This window comes from Hemibagrus wyckioides, linkage group LG25 (genome assembly GCF_019097595.1).
Source record: "Hemibagrus wyckioides isolate EC202008001 linkage group LG25, SWU_Hwy_1.0, whole genome shotgun sequence".
Taxonomy (NCBI): Eukaryota; Metazoa; Chordata; class Actinopteri; order Siluriformes; family Bagridae; genus Hemibagrus; species Hemibagrus wyckioides.
The window spans coordinates 573,392-595,811 of NC_080734.1; the positions used below are offsets into that span (position 1 = coordinate 573,392).

Here is a 22,420-nt window from a genome sequence, read left to right on the forward strand (position 1 = left end):
TTGGAGAAAACATCTGCTTAGTGCCATTAAGTGCCATTAAGTGTGTGTGTGTGTGTGTGTGTGTGTGTGTGTGTGTGTGTGTGTGTGTGTATGAATCTCTAGAGGACATGGTCGTAAAAATCTGATCTGGATTCTTTCCCAAAATTAAATTCCATTCTCCTGGAGGACAAACCAGAGAGAGAGAGAGAGAGAGAGAGAGAGAGTGTGTGTGCCTGAATGTGTGTGTGTGTGTGTGGGAGGGGTGTAAGTGTGTATGAAAGTGTATAAGAAATTTCTTGAGTCTAATTTGCTCCTCTTTTTTTGTAAGCAAAAACATGTTGATCTGAATTTCTGCATTTGGGGAATGTTCAACTTCTTTCCTCTGAACAATTCCTACGGTGTTTTCTCTTTCTATCGTAACACTGTAACACTGTAGCACTAACACTGTAGCACTATAACACTGTAGCACTAACACTGTAGCACTGTAACACTGTAACACTGTAACACTGTAACACTGTAACACTGTAACACTAACACTGTAGCACTGTAACACTAACACTGTAGCACTGTAACACTGTAACACTGTAACACTGTAACACTGTAACACTGTAACACTATAACACTGTAGCACTGTAACACTAACACTGTAGCACTGTAACACTGTAACACTGTAACACTAACACTGTAGCACTGTAACACTAACACTGTAGCACTAACACTGTAGCACTGTAACACTAACACTATAACACTGTAGCACTGTAACACTATAGCACTAACACTGTAGCACTAACACTATAACACTGTAACACTATAACACTGTAGCACTGTAACACTGTAACACTAACACTTTAGCACTGTAACACTGTAACACTGTAGCACCTGTAGCACTGTAACACTGAAGCACTGTAACACTGAAGCACTGTAACACTGAAGCACTGTAACACTGTAGCACCATAACACTGTAGCACCTGTAGCACTGTAACACTGTAGCACTGTAACACTGTAACACTAACACTGTAGCACTGTAACACTGTAACTCTGTAGCACCTGTAGCACTGTAACACTGTAGCACCTGTAGAACTGTAACACTGTAGCACTGTAACACTGTAGCACCTGTAGCACTGTAACACTGTAGCACCTATAGCACTGTAACACTGAAGCACTGTAACACTGAAGCACTGTAACACTGTAGCACCATAACACTGTAGCACCTGTAGCACTGTAACACTGTAGCACTGTAACACTGTACCACCTGTAGCACTGTAACACTGTAGCACTGTAACACTGAAGCACTGTAACACTGTAGCACCTGTAGCACTGTAAGACTGTAGTACCTGTAGCACTGTCGGACTGTAGCACTGTATCATTGTAGTACCTGTAGCACTGTAAGACTGTAGTACCTGTAGCACTGTCGGACTGTAGCACTGTATCATTGTAGTACCTGTAGCACTGTAACACCGTAGCACTGTAACACTGTAGCACTGTAACACTGTAACACCGTAGCACTGTAACACTGTAGGACTGTAGTACCTGTAGCACTGTAGCACTGTAGGACTGTAGTACCTGTAGCACTGTAGGACTGTAGTACCTGTTGCACTGTAATACTGTAGCACTGTAACACTTTAGCACTGTAACACTGTAGCACCTATAGCACTGTAAGACTGTAGCACTGTAACACTGTAGTACCTGTAGCACTGTAGGACTGTAGTACCTGTAGCTCTGTAGCACTGTAGCATTGTAGTACCTGTAGCACCTGAAGCACTGTAGTACCTGTAGCACTGTAGGACTGTAGTACCTGTAGCACTGTAATACTGTAGCACTGTAACACTTTAGCACTGTAACACTGTAGCACCTATAGCACTGTAAGACTGTAGCACTGTAACACTGTAGTACCTGTAGCACTGTAGGACTGTAGTACCTGTATCTCTGTAGCACTGTAGCATTGTAGTACCTGTAGCACCTGAAGCACTGTAGTACCTGTAGCTCTGTAGAACCTGTAGCACTGTAGGACTGTATCATTGTAGTACCTGTAGCACTCTAACACTAACACTGTAACACTGTAGCACTGTAACACTATAACACTGTAGCACCTGTAGCACTGTAATACTGTAGCACTGCATCACTGTAGCACTGCATCACTGTAACATTGTAGCACTGTATCACTGTAACACTGTAACACCGTAGCACTGTAACACTGTAGCACTGTAACACTGTAACACCGTAGCACTGTAACACTGTAGCACTGTAGGACTGTAGTACCTGTAGCACTGTAGTACCTGTAGCACTGTAGGACTGTAGTACCTGTAGCACTGTAGCACCTGAAGCACTGTAGCACCTGTAGCACTGTAGTACCTGTAGCACTGTAACACTGTAGCACTGTAACACTGTAGCATTAACACTGTAACACTGGAACACTGTAGATCTGTAACACTGTAGCACTGTAACACTATAACACTGTAACACTATAACACTGTAGCACTGTAATACTGTAGCACTGTAACACTTTAGCACTGTAACACTGTAGCACCTATAGCACTGTAAGACTGTAGCACTGCAGCACTGTAACACTGTAAGACTGTAGTACCTGTAGCTCTGTAGCACTGTAGCACCTGAAGCACTGTAGTACCTGTAGCTCTGTAGCACCTGTAGCACTGTAGAACCTGTAGCACTGTAGGACTGTAACACTGTAGCGCTGTAGCACTGCAACACTGTAACACTGTAGCCCTGTAACACTGTAGCGCTGTAGCACTGTAACACTGTAGCGCTGTAGCACTGCAACACTGCAGCACTGTAACACTGTAGCCCTGTAACACTGTAGCGCTGTAGCACTGTAACACTGTAGCACTGTACTACTGTAGCACAGTAACACTGTAGCACTGTAACACTGCAGCACTGTAACACTGTAGTACCTGTAGCACTGTAGCATTGTAGTACCTGAAGCACTGTAACACTGTAGCACTGTACTACTGTAGCACTGTAACACTGTAGCACTGTAACACTGTAGCACTGCAGCACTTTAACACTGTAGCATAAACACCGTAACACTGTAGCACTGCAGCACTTTAACACTGTAGCATTAACACTGTAACACTGTAGCTCTGTAGCTCTGTAACACTGTAGCACCTGTAGCACTGTAATACTGTAGCACTGTAACACTGTAGCACCTATAGTATGCTTTAAGACTGTAGCACTGCAGCACTGTAACACTGTAGCACTGTAGCACCTATAGCACTGTAAGACTGTAGCACTGCAGCTCTGTAGCACTGTAGCATTGTAGTACCTGTAGCACTGTAGCACCTGAAGCACTGTAGTACCTGTAGCTCTGTAGCACTGTAGCATTGTAGTACCTGTAGCACTGTAGCACCTGAAGCACTGTAGTACCTGTAGCTCTGTAGCACTGTAGTACCTGTAGCACCTGTAGCATTGTAGTACCTGTAGCACCTGTAGCATTGTAGTACCTGTAGCACCTGTAGCTCTGTAGCACTGTAACACTGTAGCACTGTAACACTGCAGCACTGTAGCACTGTAGCACCTGTAGCACTGTTTTTGTTAACCTGAAAGTCTCCACTCACAATTTCAGTGCCGTTATCTGAACGGGGGTGTGGTACCTTAGTGGTTAAGGTGTTGGACTGGAAGTTACGCTGGATGAAGGAGTGTGCCGAATGCCCTAAATGTACATGAACGGATTCACTTGACCTCTCTGTGAGGTGTTGCGTCTGCTAGGAACTTTTCTGTGGCTAGTACCGTGTTACCCTTAGACTTCAGACAATACACTAACACGGTACCTGGGTAATCATCTGTAAAATCTGTTTATATCTGTAAATCTTTCTGTGCTCTGTGTTAGCATGGGGCCGGCTCAGTCAGTGTGGACTAGCTCTACAGGTTTCTTTGCCTTTCTGACTGGTCTGAGTGAATTTCCCCTGTGTACACACTTCGCACGACTGGTTTGATTTAACTGTGCTCCATTTTATCTTCATACCTCTCACTGCACCTTGTAACTTTTGTACATCTTCATAGTTACAATGACCCAAAATTTCATGCCAGGTTTGAAAGTCATGACACACTTTACACTGGTCAACATTCTCTTGAACAGACAGTAGGTTGTAACCTGCTACCACTTTTTGGTAACCATGTGACCCTCGTTTGAAAGTGATTGTTGCTCCTCCATTTGTTGCTCTTTTCTTGAGAAAATGTTGTGTGGGTAAGGAGGCATGTACAGTGTGTCCAATAGCTGTACTCTGTGGCTTTGTCCAGTGCTGACCACTGCCATTCCTCTTTGTCACGCCATTCTGCTGCACTTTTTTCCTGTCAGCTAAACCCACTGAATGAGTGACAGGCTGGAAGGAACTGTCGAAGCTTTTAAACCTTATGATGTTGTTCCTGCGTCTACCATGATGCCTTTCATCTTTATAGTGTCCAGAGGCCTTCCACTTTCTCAGTGTTTGGCTTTGAAGAGATGGTCTTGTTCGACTGCAACTGTTCTGGCGCCATCTTGTTTTTCTTGCTTTGAGTCCTTTTATTCCATATTTGTAACACGTCACTCTGGTATCTTCACCTTTTCTGTTGTTAGTGTGTAGAATGTGTGTAGATTCTGTTCTTTTCAGTTTCTCCAACTCCTCGTAGATCCATAGTCTTATTTTAAAGTCTGTGAATGTAACGCTGTCCTCATTTTGCATTATGTGGATAAATGAAAGCTAGCGGTTTGAAAGAGTCTGTGAATCATACTGCTACTATCAGTCCATCACTCATGGCTTCTCCTGCATCTCTCAGGGCTGTGATGATGTTCTCTGCTCTTATTAAGTAGTCAGTAACACTCTCGTTGTCCACCATGTGTAGCTTGGTTATTAACGTGTATGTATTTATTATCCACGTTTGCTTTTCCACAAAAAATGCCCTTCCAGTATTCTCAGGGCTCTCCTGCCATCATCTGCAGTGTCACGTCTTATCAGGGATAGGCTTTTATCGTCTATCAGTCTTATTAGCTCGGCATAGCATTCCATCTGTCTTCCGCTAGCTGTTCTGCATTTGCACCAGTGAGCTCATGTCTCTTTTAGCTTTAAAGTATGTAAGCAGCATAGGAATCTTGTTTCCCAAAGGTCATATTTATCTTCGTCAATCGAAAGCTGCGGTGCCGTGATTCCTGTCGCACTGCTTGCCATTTCCTTAACTCCCAGTTTTGCTAACTATACTTCTTTTGCTAAGCTAAACTATTCAATAACGTGTAATACGCTGTGTAAAACTTACTTAAAACGCTCACTTGTTTTCAACCCTGGGCCCATAACCTGTGAGGTTCAAGTGTGCAGTTCTCTTCAACTCGCGAAAGAAAACAAGCAAAACGTTACATGTCTCATTATCCACTTCTTTGGAACTTTTATTTAGCTTGAACTTCAAGAAGTGTCGGCTCTGTACGTCCGACACTAACATTGCTAACTTATTATGTAGAGTGCATCGCACAATGTAATGACATCCAGTGTTGGGGAGTAACTGGTTACATGTAACGGCGTTACGTAATTTAATTACAAAATAAATGTAACAGTAATTTGTTACAGTTACTTAGAAAAATATGTAATTAAAATTACAGTTACTTCTGAAAATGTTAAAGATTACAAATAGAATCTGAATATTTTCTTTAAAAAAACTAGTATATGTTGAATAAATATTAATTTGTTGTTCGAGTTTGTTAAAGCGGTGCTATTCTGATGATTCTGATTGGTTCTCTGGTTTGAATTTGCGGTGCGTCTGCCAATTACATTAATCCACATTGCCGCAGAAAGCTTTAGGCCAATACACTGTCTGAGAGTGACCACCATGGCGAGTGATAAAAATGCATTTCAGTCCTGGAAATTTAAAAATAATTTCATCCTGAAATCCAATAAGGGGCAAATATAACAGTTCAGGGGGAAATTAGTTTCCCGGCTGTTAAAATGCTTTCAGCATCAAAGGCTTCAGTGTTGAACCTGAGGAAGCATCTGCAGGTATGGAACCTAGCCTTTATTTATTTTATAAAAGCATATGGTTTTTGTCATTATTGTGAGTGTACAGAAATAAAAACAGACCCTTTAGTTTGGAATGATATATTATTCGTTTCTGTATAATAAAAAGTGACGGAGTGGTCAGTTGATTTACTGAAGCTGCTCTGTGGAAAAAAATCCACTAAAACGCGCCTGCGCATTCATCGAGCCCACAGAGTACTCAAGACCTGTATTCATAACATTCACAACAAATTAGCTAGTCTGCTAGCTCCCTTTACCAGGCACACTTCTATTTCTGAACCCTTTGACAGTAAATATATATCTCACACTTTTCCTCCTTGTAAATGTGTTGGTGTCAGATCTAATATAACTCAGTTATTTTAGCGCTGTAGTGTACATTATGATGACTCTTTACAGATTATGTTTTTTTCCAAGGCATTGTTACTGCCAGTGTGTCCTGTCATAGCTACGCAAAGATCTGATTCCTAAAACAGTATTAAACCGTTTTTGTTCTGAAGTCTGGTTTTGTGGCTGGGCTTAAAATGAAATGAATATAATCTTAATTCAAGTGATGAAAGATTTAAAATTCTAACAGTAAACAGAGTTGAGTTCTACTGTAAGGTTAACCCTGCCTGGGATAAATGTTTGGAAATGATTTAGTTGAAAATATCCATTAGAAACTTAAAAGTAATCAAAAGGTAATCAAATGTAATCAGTTACTGTACTTTTATAAAGTCAATGAAAAGTTGCACGACTTATTACATTTTAAACAGAGGAACCTGTAATCTGGAACCGATTACATTTCCAAAGTAACCTTCCCAACACTGATGACATCACACCTGAAAGTACCGTAATACCTTCAATAAAACAACAGGTAGTACGACGGATACCTTAATGTAATGAGTAAGAGCGCAATGTTTAACTAGAAGTCTATGAACAGCATTCGTACGTCAGTGTCCTTATTGTCCAGGTGTATGAGGGCCAGGAGGAGGGTCATGGGAAGCATCATCTGTGGAGCGGTCATGCAAACTGCAGGAGGTCCACTGAAGGAAGGTAGCAGCTGGGTCTTGATGGACCTCATGGCAAATCTGTGTGTGTGTGTGTGTGTTTGTGTGTGTGAGACTTGTGTGTGAGCTGGTCAACATGTTGATGATGTGCTCAGACATGTCCTGCATCTCCCTCTCTCTTTGTCTGTGTGTGTGTGTGTGTGTGTGAAAGAGATGATGATGGTTTCCGGGTGTTTCTGCAGTTTCCCACAGTGATGAACAGGACATCTGTTACTTGGTGATGTCATACACTCTGTGTGTCCCCAGACCACCCCAAACAGGTAACACAACAGAAAGTACAGGATTGCCAGTGCGCTGTAACACACACACACACACACTTTGTCTATGTCACCCACACAGAAGCATTGTGGGAATTATTCTGGCTTCCTGGAGGTTTCTGTAAAACTCTGTGCTGTGGAACATCCTGTGGTCCAGCGCTATCTCACTTCCCTGCTCTTTAGCTGGAAGAACCAATCAGAAGATAAACCTATTAGCGTGCTTCATCTCCTCCTGCAGGACACAGTCTCTGAGTTAATGTACACAGAGACATTAAGAGGAAAAATAAATAGCTTGTGCAGGAAGCAGCAGAGATTGTTGGTGCCTCTGGTGAACTGTAGCTAGCACAGTTAGCTTATACTGCTAATCTGCTAACATGAAGCCCAGCATGTAACTTACAGTAAGCGATTTTCACTTTTCAAACTTCTTAACATTAGAGTCACACCGAGTCCATTTTACACACTGTAGTAAACTGTGTGCTACGCTAATGTGTGTGTGTGTGTGTGTGTACGTGTGCGCGCGCCTGTGTGTGTGTGTGTGAGAAACTTGACTCATACAAACACATTCCTTCTGCCCTTTTCATTCTTCTGTCTCTCGTTAACTTTTCTTTAGCTCCACCTCTAATTCCTCCTACATCACATACACACACGCACACGCACATACACACACACACACACGCACACACACAAGCACACACACACACGCACATACACACACGCACACACACACACACACACACACACGCACATACACACACGCACATACACACACGCACACACACACACACACACACATTAGGACTACAAAAAAAGAGAAAAAAAACATAATAATTAAATGAAACCAGTAAAGTAATCGGGTGATGAATATTTAATCCGTAGTGTTGAAGCAGGGCTCTGATTGGCTCATGCGTGTTTATTAGCCGACATTTAATTAATGATCACCTACGGATTCTTGTTATCATTATTCCACACACTCTCACTGCCACGGCCCGGGTTCGATTCCCGGGCAGGAAACAGATACAGTCACTAAGGGGTTAACTCTCCGAGTCGGTCTCAGGCCTGGATAAAATGTGAGGGTTGCGCCAGGAAGCGCTTCCGGTGTAAAACCTGTGCCAAAACCAAATGTAAGAGGATCGCATGGTCCGTTGCATGGAGCAGCCGAAAGACAACAACATTATTTTTAATAATTACATTATTTACTGTTTAGTGTCACCCAAATGAGGATGGGATCCCTTCTGAGCCTGGTTCCTCATATCATCCCAGGGAGTTTTTCCTTGCCACCGTCCACAGGCTTCTCATTAGGGATAAAATAGTTTAATAATTTAATTTAATAATTTCTAGTTATTTAGTTATATATTTTTCCGCTCCCCTTTCTCCCTTTCTCTTCTTTTGTAAAGCTGCTTTGAGACAATGTTCATTGTAAAAGGCGCTATACAAAATAAATTGAATTGAATTGAAAAATAACTACACACACACACACACACACACACACACACGATTAGTTGGTACTGCCCCCATGTGGGTATTAATGTGTATTTCACTGACAGAAAACACGAGGAGAAGGAAACGATTTTCAGCAAAGAAATAAAGCTGTCTGAGCTCTTCTCTAAGTCCTAGCTCCATTTTGCCTTTGGACCTGATGTAGTTTTGATAGTGTATAGTGTTCATCAGTAAATTAAGTAGTTGTAGTGTAAAGCATTAAAATGACATATTTCATGAAGTAATGTGGGATTGTGTTGGTGTTCGGGTGTAGTTTTATAGATAAAATGGTGCCTGGTGTGTTGGTTTGTTTTCTGTACAAAGAGAAAAGAGTTTAAATATTCTGGGATCGGTGTCTAGGCATGTTGCTACTGGATGCTTGAATTTCCTACAAAATCAATGTGTGTGTTTATACACTACTCACAAAAAGTTAAGGATATTGGGCTTTCAGGTGAAATTTCAGGATGCACCTAAAATGCACTATAACCTTTCCAGGTGAACTTAATTTGACCTTCTCTACACTTCTGAATGCACGTCCAACTGTTCAGTGTTTCAGTACTTTCTGCAGAACTTGCTGTTCTCTAACAAGGTGCTTAACGGCAAAATTCACAACTGGTGTTTGATCCATGAATCCACCAATAAATTTTCTGGTTCCATTAGAATTGGTATTTAAACAGTCCTCTTCATCATGCTGTTCACATTTTGACATCATGAGACCAAGACCACACCTAACAATTGATCAACAGAACCTCACCATTGTGAGGCTTCAAACAGGATGTTCTCAGAGGGAAGTGGCCACTGAGCTTAGAGTGTCACAGAGTGTCATCAGCAGGTTGGGACAGAGATACAGAGAGACTGGAAGAGTCACAGAAAGGCATAGAAGTGGACGTCCTTTGGCCACATCCCCCGTTGATGACTGCTTCATTGTGAACAGTGCCCTGCGGAACCGGATAATGAATGCCACTCAACTCCAGGCACATTTAAGGGAGGTGAGAGGAACCCAAGTGTCACGTCAGACCATTCGAAACCTTTTACATCAGTGTGGTCTGCGTGCTAGACGACCTGCAAGGGTACCTGACCACACCCCCAGGCACAGGCGTCGGGCCAGGGAGCATTTACACTGGACGAGGGACCGGTGGGCTTCAGTGCTGTTCTCTGATGAAAGTCGATTCACATTGAGCAGAAATGATGGACCCAACGATGTTGGAGACGTCAAGGAGAGCGCTATGCATCAGCCACTGTTGTGGTGGTGTTACAGTCTGGGCAGGTGTGTCCACTCAATACAGAACTGCCCTACATCTTGTGAATGGTATATATATATATATATATATATATGTGTGTGTGTGTGTGTGTGTATGTGTAGATGGATATAATTTTACATTTTATATTTTTGTGTGTGTTGTAGCTCCCTGATCTCCCCTTCGGCCGCTGCTCACAACCTCGGGGTAAGCACAATCAGCTGTCCTTTTCCTCCCATATTACTAAGGGGACACGCTCATGTCAGTTTCTTCAGTACAACATCAGAAGGATTCCTTTCCACACAGGCTGCTCAGGTGCTTGTTCAGTCTCTGGTCATTTCGAGACTGGACTACTGCAGCTCTCTACTGACAGGTCTTCCTCTGAATGCAATTCATCCACTGCAAATGATCCAAAATGCAGCTGTGTGACTTGTTTTCAACCTGCCTAAGTTCTCCCACACCACCCCACTGCTGCAGTAGCTGCACACATCAGATTCATAACACTGATTCTTCCCTACAAAGTCAAGAATGGACCAGCTCCCTCAAGATTCAAGATTCTAGAAGCTTTTATTGTCCTTTCAACCACATATAGCTGACGCAGTACATAGTGAAATAAAACAACATTTCTCCAGGACCCTGGTGCTGCATAAACATACAACATAGAGTTTAAACAACAACACAGAGCTAGGACAATATAGGTTTGTTCACACAGGTGAGAGGAAGTGTGTGCGTGCGTGTGTGTGTGTTGACACAAGTGAGACAGAGTGTGTGTTTGTGCGCGAGTGTGTGTGTGTGAGAGAGAGTGTGTTGAACAGTTCAGTCCTGGGTGTTGAGGAGCCTGATGGCTTGAGGAAAGAAACAAACACAGTCTGGTTGTGAGGCCCGAATGCTCCGGTACCTCTTTCCAGATGGCAGGAGGGTGAAGAGTGTGTGTGAGGGGTGTGTGGTGTGTAAGAGTGTGTGTGAGGGGTGTGTGGTGTGTAAGAATGTGTGTGAGGGGTGTGTAAGAGTGTGTGTGAGGGGGTGTGGGGTGTGTAAGAGTGTGTGTGAGGGGTGTGTAAGAGTGTGTGTGAGGGGTGTGTGGGGTGTGTAAGAGTGTGTGTGAGGGGTGTGTGGGGTGTGTAAGAGTGTGTGTGAGGGGTGTGTGTGGGGTGTGTAAGAGTGTGTGTGAGGGGTGTGTAAGAGTGTGTGTGAGGGGTGTGTGGGGTGTGTAAGAGTGTGTGTGAGGGGTGTGTAAGAGTGTGTGTGGGGTGTGTAAGAGTGTGTGTGAGGGGGTGTGGGGTGTGTAAGAGTGTGTGTGAGGGTGTGTGGGGTGTGTAAGAGTGTGTGTGAGGGGTGTGTGGGGTGTGTAAGAGTGTGTGTGAGGGGTGTGTGGGGTGTGTAAGAGTGTGTGTGAGGGGGTGTGGGGTGTGTAAGAGTGTGTGTGAGGGGGTGTGGGGTGTGTAAGAGTGTGTGTGAGGGGTGTGTGTAAGAGTGTGTGTGAGGGGTGTGTAAGAGTGTGTGTGAGGGGTGTGTAAGAGTGTGTGTGAGGGGTGTGTAAGAGTGTGTGTGGGGTGTGTAAGAGTGTGTGTGAGGGGTGTGTAAGAGTGTAAGAGTGTGTGTGAGGGGTGTGTGGGGTGTGTACGAGTGTGTGTGAGGGGTGTGTAAGAGTGTAAGAGTGTGTGTGAGGGGTGTGTGGGGTGTGTACGAGTGTGTGTGAGGGGTGTGTGTGGGGTGTGTAAGAGTGTGTGTGAGGGGTGTGGGGGGTGTGTAAGAGTGTGTGTGAGGGGTGTGGGGGGTGTGTAAGAGTGTGTGTGAGGGGTGTGTGTGGGGTGTGTAAGAGTGTGTGTGAGGGGTGTGTGGGGTGTGTAAGAGTGTGTGAGGGGTGTGTAAGAGTGTGTGTGTGGGGTGTGTAAGAGTGTGTGTGAAGGGTGTGTAAGTGTGTGTGTAAGAGTGTGTGTGGGGTGTGTAAGAGTGTGTGTGAGGGGTGTGTAAGAGTGTGTGTGTGGGGTGTGTAAGAGTGTGTGTGTGGGGTGTGTAAGAGTGTGTGTGAGGGGTGTGTAAGAGTGTGTGTGAGGGGTGTGTAAGAGTGTGTGTGAGGGGTGTGTAAGAGTGTGTGTGAGGGGTGTGTGGGGTGTGTAAGAGTGTGTGTGAGGGGGTGTGGGGTGTGTAAGAGTGTGTGTGAGGGGTGTGTGGGGTGTGTAAGAGTGTGTGTGAGGGGTGTGTGGTGTGTAAGAGTGTGTGTGAGGGGTGTGTGGTGTGTAAGAATGTGTGTGAGGGGTGTGTGGTGTGTAAGAGTGTGTGTGAGGGGTGTGTAAGAGTGTGTGTGAGGGGGTGTGGGGTGTGTAAGAGTGTGTGTGAGGGGTGTGTGGTGTGTAAGAGTGTGTGTGAGGGGTGTGTGGTGTGTAAGAATGTGTGTGAGGGGTGTGTGGTGTGTAAGAGTGTGTGTGAGGGGTGTGTGGTGTGTAAGAATGTGTGTGAGGGGTGTGTGGTGTGTAAGAATGTGTGTGAGGGGTGTGTGGTGTGTAAGAATGTGTGTGAGGGGTGTGTAAGAGTGTGTGTGAGGGGGTGTGTGGTGTGTAAGAATGTGTGTGAGGGGTGTGTGGTGTGTAAGAATGTGTGTGAGGGGTGTGTAAGAGTGTGTGTGAGGGGTGTGTAAGAGTGTGTGTGAGGGGTGTGTAAGAGTGTGTGTGAGGGGTGTGTGGTGTGTAAGAGTGTGTGTGAGGGGTGTGTGGTGTGTAAGAATGTGTGTGAGGGGTGTGTAAGAGTGTGTGTGAGGGGTGTGTAAGAGTGTGTGTGAGGGGTGTGTAAGAGTGTGTGTGAGGGGTGTGTGGTGTGTAAGAGTGTGTGTGAGGGGTGTGTGGTGTGTAAGAATGTGTGTGAGGGGTGTGTAAGAGTGTGTGTGAGGGGTGTGGGGTGTGTAAGTGTGTGTGTGAGGGGTGTGTAAGAGTGTGTGTGAGGGGGTGTGGGGTGTGTAAGAGTGTGTGTGAGGGGTGTGTGGGGTGTGTAAGAGTGTGTGTGAGGGGTGTGTAAGAGTGTGTGTGAGGGGTGTGTGGTGTGTAAGAGTGTGTGTGAGGGGTGTGTGGGGTGTGTAAGAGTGTGTGTGAGGGGTGTGTGGGGTGTGTAAGAGTGTGTGTGAGGGGTGTGTGGGGTGTGTAAGAGTGTGTGTGAGGGGTGTGTGGGGTGTGTAAGAGTGTGTGTGAGGGGTGTGTGGGGTGTGTAAGAGTGTGTGTGAGGGGTGTGTGGGGTGTGTAAGAGTGTGTGTGAGGGGTGTGTGGGGTGTGTAAGAGTGTGTGTGAGGGGTGTGTGGGGTGTGTAAGAGTGTGTGTGAGGGGTGTGTGGGGTGTGTAAGAGTGTGTGTGAGGGGTGTGGGGTGTGTAAGAGTGTGTGTGAGGGGTGTGTGGGGTGTGTAAGAGTGTGTGTGAGGGGTGTGTGGGGTGTGTAAGAGTGTGTGTGAGGGGTGTGTGGGGTGTGTAAGAGTGTGTGTGAGGGGTGTGTAAGAGTGTGTGTGAGGGGTGTGTGGGGTGTGTAAGAGTGTGTGTGAGGGGTGTGGGGTGTGTAAGAGTGTGTGTGAGGGGTGTGGGGTGTGTAAGAGTGTGTGTGAGGGGTGTGTGGGGTGTGTAAGAGTGTGTGTGAGGGGTGTGTGGGGTGTGTAAGAGTGTGTGTGAGGGGTGTGTGGTGTGTAAGAGTGTGTGTGAGGGGTGTGTGGGGTGTGTAAGAGTGTGTGTGAGGGGTGTGTGGGGTGTGTAAGAGTGTGTGTGAGGGGTGTGTGGGGTGTGTAAGAGTGTGTGTGAGGGGTGTGTGGGGTGTGTAAGAGTGTGTGTGAGGGGTGTGTAAGAGTGTGTGTGAGGGGTGTGTGGGGTGTGTAAGAGTGTGTGTGAGGGGTGTGTGGGGTGTGTAAGAGTGTGTGTGAGGGGTGTGTGGGGTGTGTAAGAGTGTGTGTGAGGGGTGTGTGGGGTGTGTAAGAGTGTGTGTGAGGGGTGTGTGGGGTGTGTAAGAGTGTGTGTGAGGGGTGTGTGGGGTGTGTAAGAGTGTGTGTGAGGGGTGTGTAAGAGTGTGTGTGAGGGGTGTGTGGGGTGTGTAAGAGTGTGTGTGAGGGGTGTGTGGGGTGTGTAAGAGTGTGTGTGAGGGGTGTGTGGGGTGTGTAAGAGTGTGTGTGAGGGGTGTGTGGTGTGTAAGAGTGTGTGTGAGGGGTGTGTGGGGTGTGTAAGAGTGTGTGTGAGGGGTGTGGGGTGTGTAAGAGTGTGTGTGAGGGGTGTGTGGGGTGTGTAAGAGTGTGTGTGAGGGGTGTGGGGTGTGTAAGAGTGTGTGTGAGGGGTGTGTGGGGTGTGTAAGAGTGTGTGTGAGGGGTGTGTGGTGTGTAAGAGTGTGTGTGAGGGGAGTGTGGGGTGTGTAAGAGTGTGTGTGAGGGGTGTGTGGGGTGTGTAAGAGTTTGTGTGAGGGGTGTGTGGGGTGTGTAAGAGTGTGTGTGAGGTGTGTGTGGGGTGTGTGGGGTGTGTAAGAGTGTGTGTGAGGGGGTGTGGGGTGTGTAAGAGTGTGTGTGAGGGGTGTGTAAGAGTGTGTGTGGGGTGTGTAAGAGTGTGTGTGAGGGGTGTGTAAGAGTGTGTGAGGGGTGTGTAAGAGTGTGTGTGAGGGGTGTGTGGGGTGTGTAAGAGTGTGTGTGAGGGGTGTGTAAGAGTGTGTGTGAGGGGGTGTGTGGTGTGTAAGAGTTTGTGTGAGGGGTGTGTAAGAGTGTGTGTGGGGTGTGTAAGAGTGTGTGTGAGGGGGTGTGGGGTGTGTAAGAGTGTGTGTGTGGGGTGTGTAAGAGTGTGTGTGGGGTGTGTAAGAGTGTGTGTGAGGGGGTGTGGGGTGTGTAAGAGTGTGTGTGAGGGGGTGTGGGGTGTGTAAGAGTGTGTGTGAGGGGTGTGTAAGTGTGTGTGAGGGGTGTGTGGGGTGTGTAAGAGTGTGTGTGAGGGGTGTGTAAGAGTGTGTGTGAGGGGGTGTGGGGTGTGTAAGAGTGTGTGTGAGGGGTGTGTAAGAGTGTGTGTGAGGGGGTGTGGGGTGTGTAAGAGTGTGTGTGAGGGGTGTGTAAGAGTGTGTGTGAGGGGGTGTGGGGTGTGTAAGAGTGTGTGTGATGGGGTGTGGGGTGTGTAAGAGTGTGTGTGAGGGGGTGTGGGGTGTGTAAGAGTGTGTGTGAGGGGTGTGTGGGGTGTGTAAGAGTGTGTGTGAGGGGTGTGTGGGGTGTGTAAGAGTGTGTGTGAGGGGTGTGTGGGGTGTGTAAGAGTGTGTGTGAGGGGTGTGTAAGAATGTGTGTGAGGGGTGTGTGGTGTGTAAGAGTGTGTGTGAGGGGTGTGGGGTGTGTACGAGTGTGTGTGAGGGGTGTGTGGTGTGTGTAAGAGTGTGTGTGAGGGGTGTGTAAGAGTGTGTGTGAGGGGTGTGTAAGAGTGTGTGTGAGGGGGTGTGGGGTGTGTAAGAGTGTGTGTGAGGGGTGTGTAAGAGTGTGTGTGAGGGGTGTGTAAGAGTGTGTGTGAGGGGTGTGTAAGAGTGTGTGTGAGGGGGTGTGGGGTGTGTAAGAGTGTGTGTGAGGGGGTGTGGGGTGTGTAAGAGTGTGTGTGAGGGGGTGTGGGGTGTGTAAGAGTGTGTGTGAGGGGTGTGTGGTGTGTAAGAATGTGTGTGAGGGGTGTGTGGTGTGTAAGAATGTGTGTGAGGGGTGTGTGGTGTGTAAGAGTGTGTGTGAGGGGTGTGTAAGAGTGTGTGTGAGGGGGTGTGGGGTGTGTAAGAGTGTGTGTGAGGGGTGTGTGGTGTGTAAGAGTGTGTGTGAGGGGTGTGTGGTGTGTAAGAATGTGTGTGAGGGGTGTGTGGTGTGTAAGAGTGTGTGTGAGGGGTGTGTGGTGTGTAAGAATGTGTGTGAGGGGTGTGTGGTGTGTAAGAATGTGTGTGAGGGGTGTGTGGTGTGTAAGAATGTGTGTGAGGGGTGTGTGTGGTGTGTAAGAGTGTGTGTGAGGGGTGTGTGGTGTGTAAGAGTGTGTGTGAGGGGTGTGTGGGGTGTGTTAGAGTGTGTGTGAGGGGTGTGTGGGGTGTGTAAGAGTGTGTGTGAGGGGTGTGTGGTGTATAAGAGTGTGTGTGAGGGGTGTGTGGTGTGTAAGAGTGTGTGTGAGGGGTGTGTAAGAGTGTGTGTGAGGGGTGTGGGGTGTGTAAGAGTGTGTGTGAGGGGTGTGTGGGGTGTGTAAGAGTGTGTGTGAGGGGTGTGTGGGGTGTTTAAGAGTGTGTGTGAGGGGTGTGTAAGAGTCTGTGTGAGGGGTGTGTGGGGTGTGTAAGAGTGTGTGTGAGGGGTGTGTGGGGTGTGTAAGAGTGTGTGTGAGGGGTGTGTGGGGTGTGTAAGAGTGTGTGTGAGGGGTGTGGGGGGTGTGTAGGAGTGTGTGTGTGGGGTGTGTCGGGTGTGTAAGAGTGTGTGTGAGGGGTGTGTGGGGTGTGTAAGAGTGTGTGTGAGGGTGTGTGGGGTGTGTAAGAGTGTGTGTGAGGGGTGTGTGGGGTGTGTAAGAGTGTGTGTGAGGGGTGTGTGGGGTGTGTAAGAGTGTGTGTGAGGGGTGTGTGGGGTGTGTAAGAGTGTGTGTGAGGGGTGTGTGGGGTGTGTAAGAGTGTGTGTGAGGGGTGTGTAAGAGTGTGTGTGAGGGGTGTGGGGTGTGTAAGAGTGTGTGTGAGGGGTGTGTGGGGTGTGTAAGAGTGTGTGTGAGGGGTGTGTAAGAGTGTGTGTGAGGGGTGTGTGGGGTGTGTAAGAGTGTGTGTGAGGGGTGTGTGGGGTGTGTAAGAGTGTGTGTGAGGGGTGTGTAAGAGTGTGTGTGAGGGGTGTGTGGGGTGTGTAAGAGTGTGTGTGAGGGGTGTGTGGGGTGTGTAAGAGTGTGTGTGAGGGGTGTGTAAGAGTGTGTGTGAGGGGTGTGTGGGGTGTGTAAGAGTGTGTGTGAGGGGTGTGTGGGGTGTGTAAGAGTGTGTGTGAGGGGTGTGTGGGGTGTGGACGAGTGTGTGTGAGGGGTGTGTGGGGTGTGTAAGAGTGTGTGTGAGGGGTGTGTGGGGTGTGTAAGAGTGTGTGTGAGGGGTGTGTGGGGTGTGTAAGAGTGTGTGTGAGGGGTGTGTGGGGTGTGTAAGAGTGTGTGTGAGGGGTGTGTGGGGTGTGTAAGAGTGTGTGTGAGGGGTGTGTGGGGTGTGTAAGAGTGTGTGTGAGGGGTGTGTGGGGTGTGTAAGAGTGTGTGTGAGGGGTGTGTAAGAGTGTGTGTGAGGGGTGTGTGGGGTGTGTACGAGTGTGTGTGAGGGGTGTGTGGGGTGTGTAAGAGTGTGTGTGAGGGGTGTGTGGGGTGTGTAAGAGTGTGTGTGAGGGGTGTGTGGGGTGTGTAAGAGTGTGTGTGAGGGGTGTAAGGGTGTGTGTGAGGGGTGTGTGGGGTGTGTAAGAGTGTGTGTGAGGGGTGTGGGGTGTGTAAGAGTGTGTGTGAGGGGTGTGTGGTGTGTAAGAGTGTGTGTGAGGGGTGTGTGGGGTGTGTAAGAGTGTGTGTGAGGGGTGTGTGGTGTGTAAGAGTGTGTGTGAGGGGTGTGTGGGGTGTGTAAGAGTGTGTGTGAGGGGTGTGTGGGGTGTGTAAGAGTGTGTGTGAGGGGTGTGTGGGGTGTGTAAGAGTGTGTGTGAGGGGGTGTGGGGTGTGTAAGAGTGTTTGTGAGGGGTGTGTGGGGTGTGTAAGAGTGTGTGTGAGGGGTGTGTGGGGTGTGTAAGAGTGTGTGTGAGGGGTGTGTGGGGTGTGTAAGAGTGTGTGTGAGGGGTGTGTGGGGTGTGTAAGAGTGTGTGTGAGGGGTGTGTGGGGTGTGTAAGAGTGTGTGTGAGGGGTGTGTGGGGTGTGTAAGAGTGTGTGTGAGGGGTGTGTGGGGGTGTGTAAGAGTGTGTGTGAGGGGTGTGGGGTGTGTAAGAGTGTGTGTGAGGGGTGTGTGGGGTGTGTAAGAGTGTGTGTGAGGGGTGTGTAAGAGTGTGTGTGAGGGGTGTGGGGTGTGTAAGAGTGTGTGTGAGGGGTGTGGGGTGTGTAAGAGTGTGTGTGAGGGGTGTGTGGTGTGTAAGAGTGTGTGTGAGGGGTGTGGGGTGTGTAAGAGTGTGTGTGAGGGGGTGTGGGGTGTGTAAGAGTGTTTGTGAGGGGTGTGTGGGGTGTGTAAGAGTGTGTGTGAGGGGTGTGTGGGGTGTGTAAGAGTGTGTGTGAGGGGTGTGTGGGGTGTGTAAGAGTGTGTGTGAGGGGTGTGGGGGGTGTAAGAGTGTTTGTGAGGGGTGTGTGGGGTGTGTAAGAGTGTGTGTGAGGGGTGTGTGGGGTGTGTAAGAGTGTGTGTGAGGGGTGTGTGGGGTGTGTAAGAGTGTGTGTGAGGGGTGTGGGGTGTGTAAGAGTGTGTGTGAGGGGTGTGTGGGGTGTGTAAGAGTGTGTGTGAGGGGTGAGTAAGAGGGTGTGTGAGGGGTGTGGGGTGTGTAAGAGTGTGTGTGAGGGGTGTGGGGTGTGTAAGAGTGTGTGTGAGGGGGTGTGGGGTGTGTAAGAGTGTTTGTGAGGGGTGTGTGGGGTGTGTAAGAGTGTGTGTGAGGGGTGTGTGGGGTGTGTAAGAGTGTGTGTGAGGGGTGTGTGGGGTGTGTAAGAGTGTGTGTGAGGGGTGTGGGGTGTGTAAGAGTGTGTGTGAGGGGTGTGTGGGGTGTGTAAGAGTGTGTGTGAGGGGTGTGTAAGAGTGTGTGTGAGGGGTGTGGGGTGTGTAAGAGTGTGTGTGAGGGGTGTGTGGGGTGTGTAAGAGTGTGTGTGAGGGGTGTGTAAGAGTGTGTGTGAGGGGTGTGGGGTGTGTAAGAGTGTGTGTGAGGGGTGTGGGGTGTGTAAGAGTGTGTGTGAGGGGTGTGTGGGGTGTGTAAGAGTGTGGATGGGGGGGACACAGTCAGGATGGGGGGAGGGAGATGAGCTTTCCTCAGCCTCCTCAGGATGTAGAGGTCGTGTCATCGGAGAACTTGACGATGTGGTTGGATCTGTTCATTGCTGCACAGTCATGGGTCAGCAGAGGGAACAGCAGTGGACTGAGCACACAGCCCTGAGGAGCTCCAGTGCTCAGTGTGGTGGTGCTGGAGATACTGCTCCCGATCCGGACTGACTGAGGTCTCCCAGTCAGGAAATCCAGGATCCAGTTGCAGAGAGAGGTGTTCAGGCCCAGGAGACTCAACTTCTCAATCAGCGGCTGAGGGATGATTGTGTTGAATGCTGAACTGAAATTTATGAACAGCATTCGAACGTAGGAGTCCTTACAGTCCAGAGCTCACACAGAGCCTCCTTAGCATTAGCGCTGGGTGGAATGTACACTCCAAAAATGAAAGGGGTGGTGAATTCCCGTATTAAATAAAAAGGTCTGCATCTAACAGTCACAAACTCCACTAGCGATGAACAGTAATCTGACACAAGTCCTTACACCATTCCGTGTTGATATAAACACACACCACCACCGCGAGTCTTACCGCACAGAGCTGCATTCCTGTCGGCACGAAACGCGGTTAGCCCAGCTAGCTGAATGGCGGCGTCCGGAACTGGCCACGTCTCCGTAAAAACAAAGACACAGCAGTCTCTGAACTCACGCCATGTAGCTGGAGTTGGATGTATTTATTGTCCAGTGAGCAGACGTCGAACAAAATGAGGGGAATGCCGGCCGGCTAGGGATTGTTTTTAGCCTAGCACGGACACCCGCCCGTTTTCCGTGCTTCTGCTTCCTCGAGCACCGCTTGCGATGTCCTTTCTCCCGGACCGAACCCTTTGACAGTAAATATATATCTCACACTTTTCCTCCTTGTAAATGTGTTGGTATCAGATCTAATATAACTCAGTTATTTTAGCGCTGTAGTGTACATTATGATGACTCTTTACAGATTATGTTTTTTTTCAAGGCATTGTTACTGCCAGTGTGTCCTGTCATAGCTACGCAAAGATGTGATTCCTAAAACAGTATTAAACAGGTTTTGTTCTGAAGTCTGGTTTTGTGGCTGGGCTTAAAATGAAATGAATATAATCTTAATTCAAGTGATGAAAGATTTAAAATTCTAACAGTAAACAGAGTTGAGTTCTACTGTAAGGTTAACCCTGCCTGGGATAAATGTTTGGAAATGATTTAGTTGAAAATATCCATTAGAAACTTAAAAGTAATCAAAAAGTAATCAGTTACTTTACTTTTATAAAGTCATTGAAAAGTTACACGACTTATTACATTTTAAACAGAGGAACCTGTAATCTGGAACCGATTACATTTCCAAAGTAACCTTCCCAACACTAGTCAGAGGTAGGTCTACATCTAGACTCTTCTCTGTTCTGGCACCGAGGTGGTGAAGTTAACTTCCCCTAGATGTCCGAACAGCCGAGTCACTGACCGTCTTCAAACACCAGATGAAGACAGACCTCTCTAAGACCTACATTTAAACTAGCTCTTATTTTCCCTTTTCACACCGTCACAGATCTTCCATTTCATCTGTCAGCCCGTGACAGCAAAGAACTAGTGTTTATAATGACCTTAGAAACTACACTGACCTAATAGTTCCTCATGGGTCATTGATTTCTGTTGTAGAAAGGACATTAATCAGTTACAGTTACATTATTTACTGTTTAGTGTCACCCAAATGAGGATGGGTTCCCTTCTGAGCCTGGTTCCTCTCAAGGTTTCTTCCTTTCCATCCCAGGGAGTTTTTCCTTGCCACCGTCGCCACAGACTTGCTCATTAGGGATAAAATAGGGTAAAATAGTTTAATAATTAAATTTAATCATTTTGTTCTTATTTTGAGTTATTTAGTTATTTTCTATTTTCATTTTCCCCTCCCCTCTCTCTGTTTTCTTCTTTTGTAAAGCTGCTTTGAGACAATGTTCATTGTAAAAGGCGCTATACAAAATAAATTGAATTGAATTGAATTGAATTGAATTGAATTTTTGTTTTTAAGATAAGATAAACCTTTATTCATCCCAAAGTGGGGAAATTTCCATGTTACAGCAGCAGCAAAGTAGAAAAATATGAAGCAGAAAAGATAAGGAATCTATATAAATACAGAAGAAAAAAAAAAGAATAACAATAATTTTTTTTAAAAAACCACACAAACACAAACAAATGTACTTGGTTATTGCACTCTTGTATTGCACAGGATTACAATTATTGCAATTTCACAGTATATACAGTAGAATGTCACAAAACAGTGTGTATTTTGATGACAGGTTATTTCACAGCTAGAACACACCATCAGTATGAACAGTGTGTATTATTGTGTATTATGGTGACCGGTTCACTGAGAGCAGCTCTGATTGTAAAGTCTAATAGCAGTAGGGAGAAAAGACCTTCTGTATCGCTCCTTCATTCAGGATGGAACAGTCTGTCACTGAAGGAGCTGCTAAGAGATGTAACTGTGTCATACAGGGGGTGAGAGTCATTCTCCAACAAGGATGATAGCTTAGCTACCATCCTCCTTTCTCCCACCTCCTGTATTGTGTCCAGGGGCATCCCCAGAACTGAGCTGGCCTTCCTGATTAACTTGTCCAGTCTCTTCCTGTCTGCCGTAGAGATGCTGCTACACCAGCAGACCACTCCATAGAAGATGGCTGAGGCAAGGTCTTCAGTAGTGCTCCCTGCACTCCAAAGGACCTTAGTCTCCTCAGCAAAAAGAGTCTGCTCTGTCCTTTCTTGAAGAAATCTGTTATTTGTCCAGTCCAGTTTGTTGTTCAGATGAACACTCAGGTATTTATAGGAATCCACTCTCTCAGTGTCATTTCCCTGAATATTCACTGATGGTAGTGAAGGGTGTCAGTGAACATTTAGGGAAAGGACATTGAGAGAGTGGACTCGTGTAAATACCTGGGAATATTAGGCCACTACGGGATGCACGGACATTTAAGCAGCATGCATGCTGCCTTTCATTGCGAATTATCATTTCAGTGTGTTATTTGAACGAATACCACCCAGTGGCCCTTACCTCAGTAGTGATGAAGTGCTTTGAAGGACTAATCAGAGACTTCATCACTTCTTCCGTACCTGACACCCTGGAGCAAAAAGAGTCTGCTCTGTCCTTTCTTGAAGAAATCTGTGTTATTTGTCCAGTCTAGTTTGTTGTTCAGATGAATACCCAGGTATTTATAGGAATCCACTCTCTCAATGTCCTTTCCCTGAATGTTCACTGATGGTAGTGAAAGGTGTTTGTGCCTGCGGAAATTTACCACCAACTCTTTATTTTTTCCTACATTTATCTGGAGGCAGTTCCGTTGGCACCAGTCCACAAAGTCCTGGATCAGTTCACTGTACTCCCTGTCATCTGAGATCAGGCTGACAATGGCAGAGTCGTCAGAGAACTTCTGTAGGCGACAGGATGCTGAGCTGAACATGAAGTCTGCCTGTAGACAGTGTAGAGGAATGGGGCCAGGACTGATCCCTGCGGGGCTCCCGTGTACATTCACAAGCCCTCACATACT

The 22,420-nt window shown here is 47.0% G+C and overlaps 2 protein-coding genes across 3 annotated transcripts in view; both read left to right on the forward strand.

Annotated features, from left to right (window-relative positions):
• LOC131345786 (uncharacterized) overlaps positions 1–453 on the forward strand; it is a 2,630-nt gene extending 2,177 nt beyond the window's left edge. The window contains exon 2 of the mRNA XM_058378846.1: positions 1–453. This exon is cut by the window's left edge and continues 746 nt beyond it. The gene's annotated coding sequence lies outside the window, so the exon portion shown is untranslated.
• A 7,563-nt stretch (positions 454–8,016) lies between these two features.
• On the forward strand, positions 8,017–10,928 carry LOC131345768 (uncharacterized). 2 transcript variants are annotated; one of them, XM_058378823.1, is made up of 2 exons: positions 8,017–10,060; positions 10,157–10,928. In XM_058378823.1, exons 1-2 carry the CDS (start codon positions 9,378–9,380, stop codon positions 10,416–10,418), a joined length of 945 nt encoding a protein of 314 aa, XP_058234806.1. In that variant the 5' UTR covers positions 8,017–9,377; the 3' UTR covers positions 10,419–10,928. The 2 variants fall into 2 exon arrangements, with proteins under 2 accessions (XP_058234806.1, XP_058234807.1); XM_058378824.1 differs by having other exon boundaries at positions 8,017–10,018.
• The last annotated feature ends 11,492 nt before the right edge of the window (positions 10,929–22,420 follow it).

Coding starts and splice junctions, on each gene's coding strand:
- LOC131345768 (XM_058378823.1), top strand. CDS start 9,378: ATGAATCCACCAATAAATTTTCTGGTTCCATTAGAATTGGTATTTAAA. Junction 10,061..10,156: donor TGCCCTACATCTTGTGAATG/GTATATATATAT, acceptor TGTGTGTTGTAG/CTCCCTGATCTCCCCTTCGG.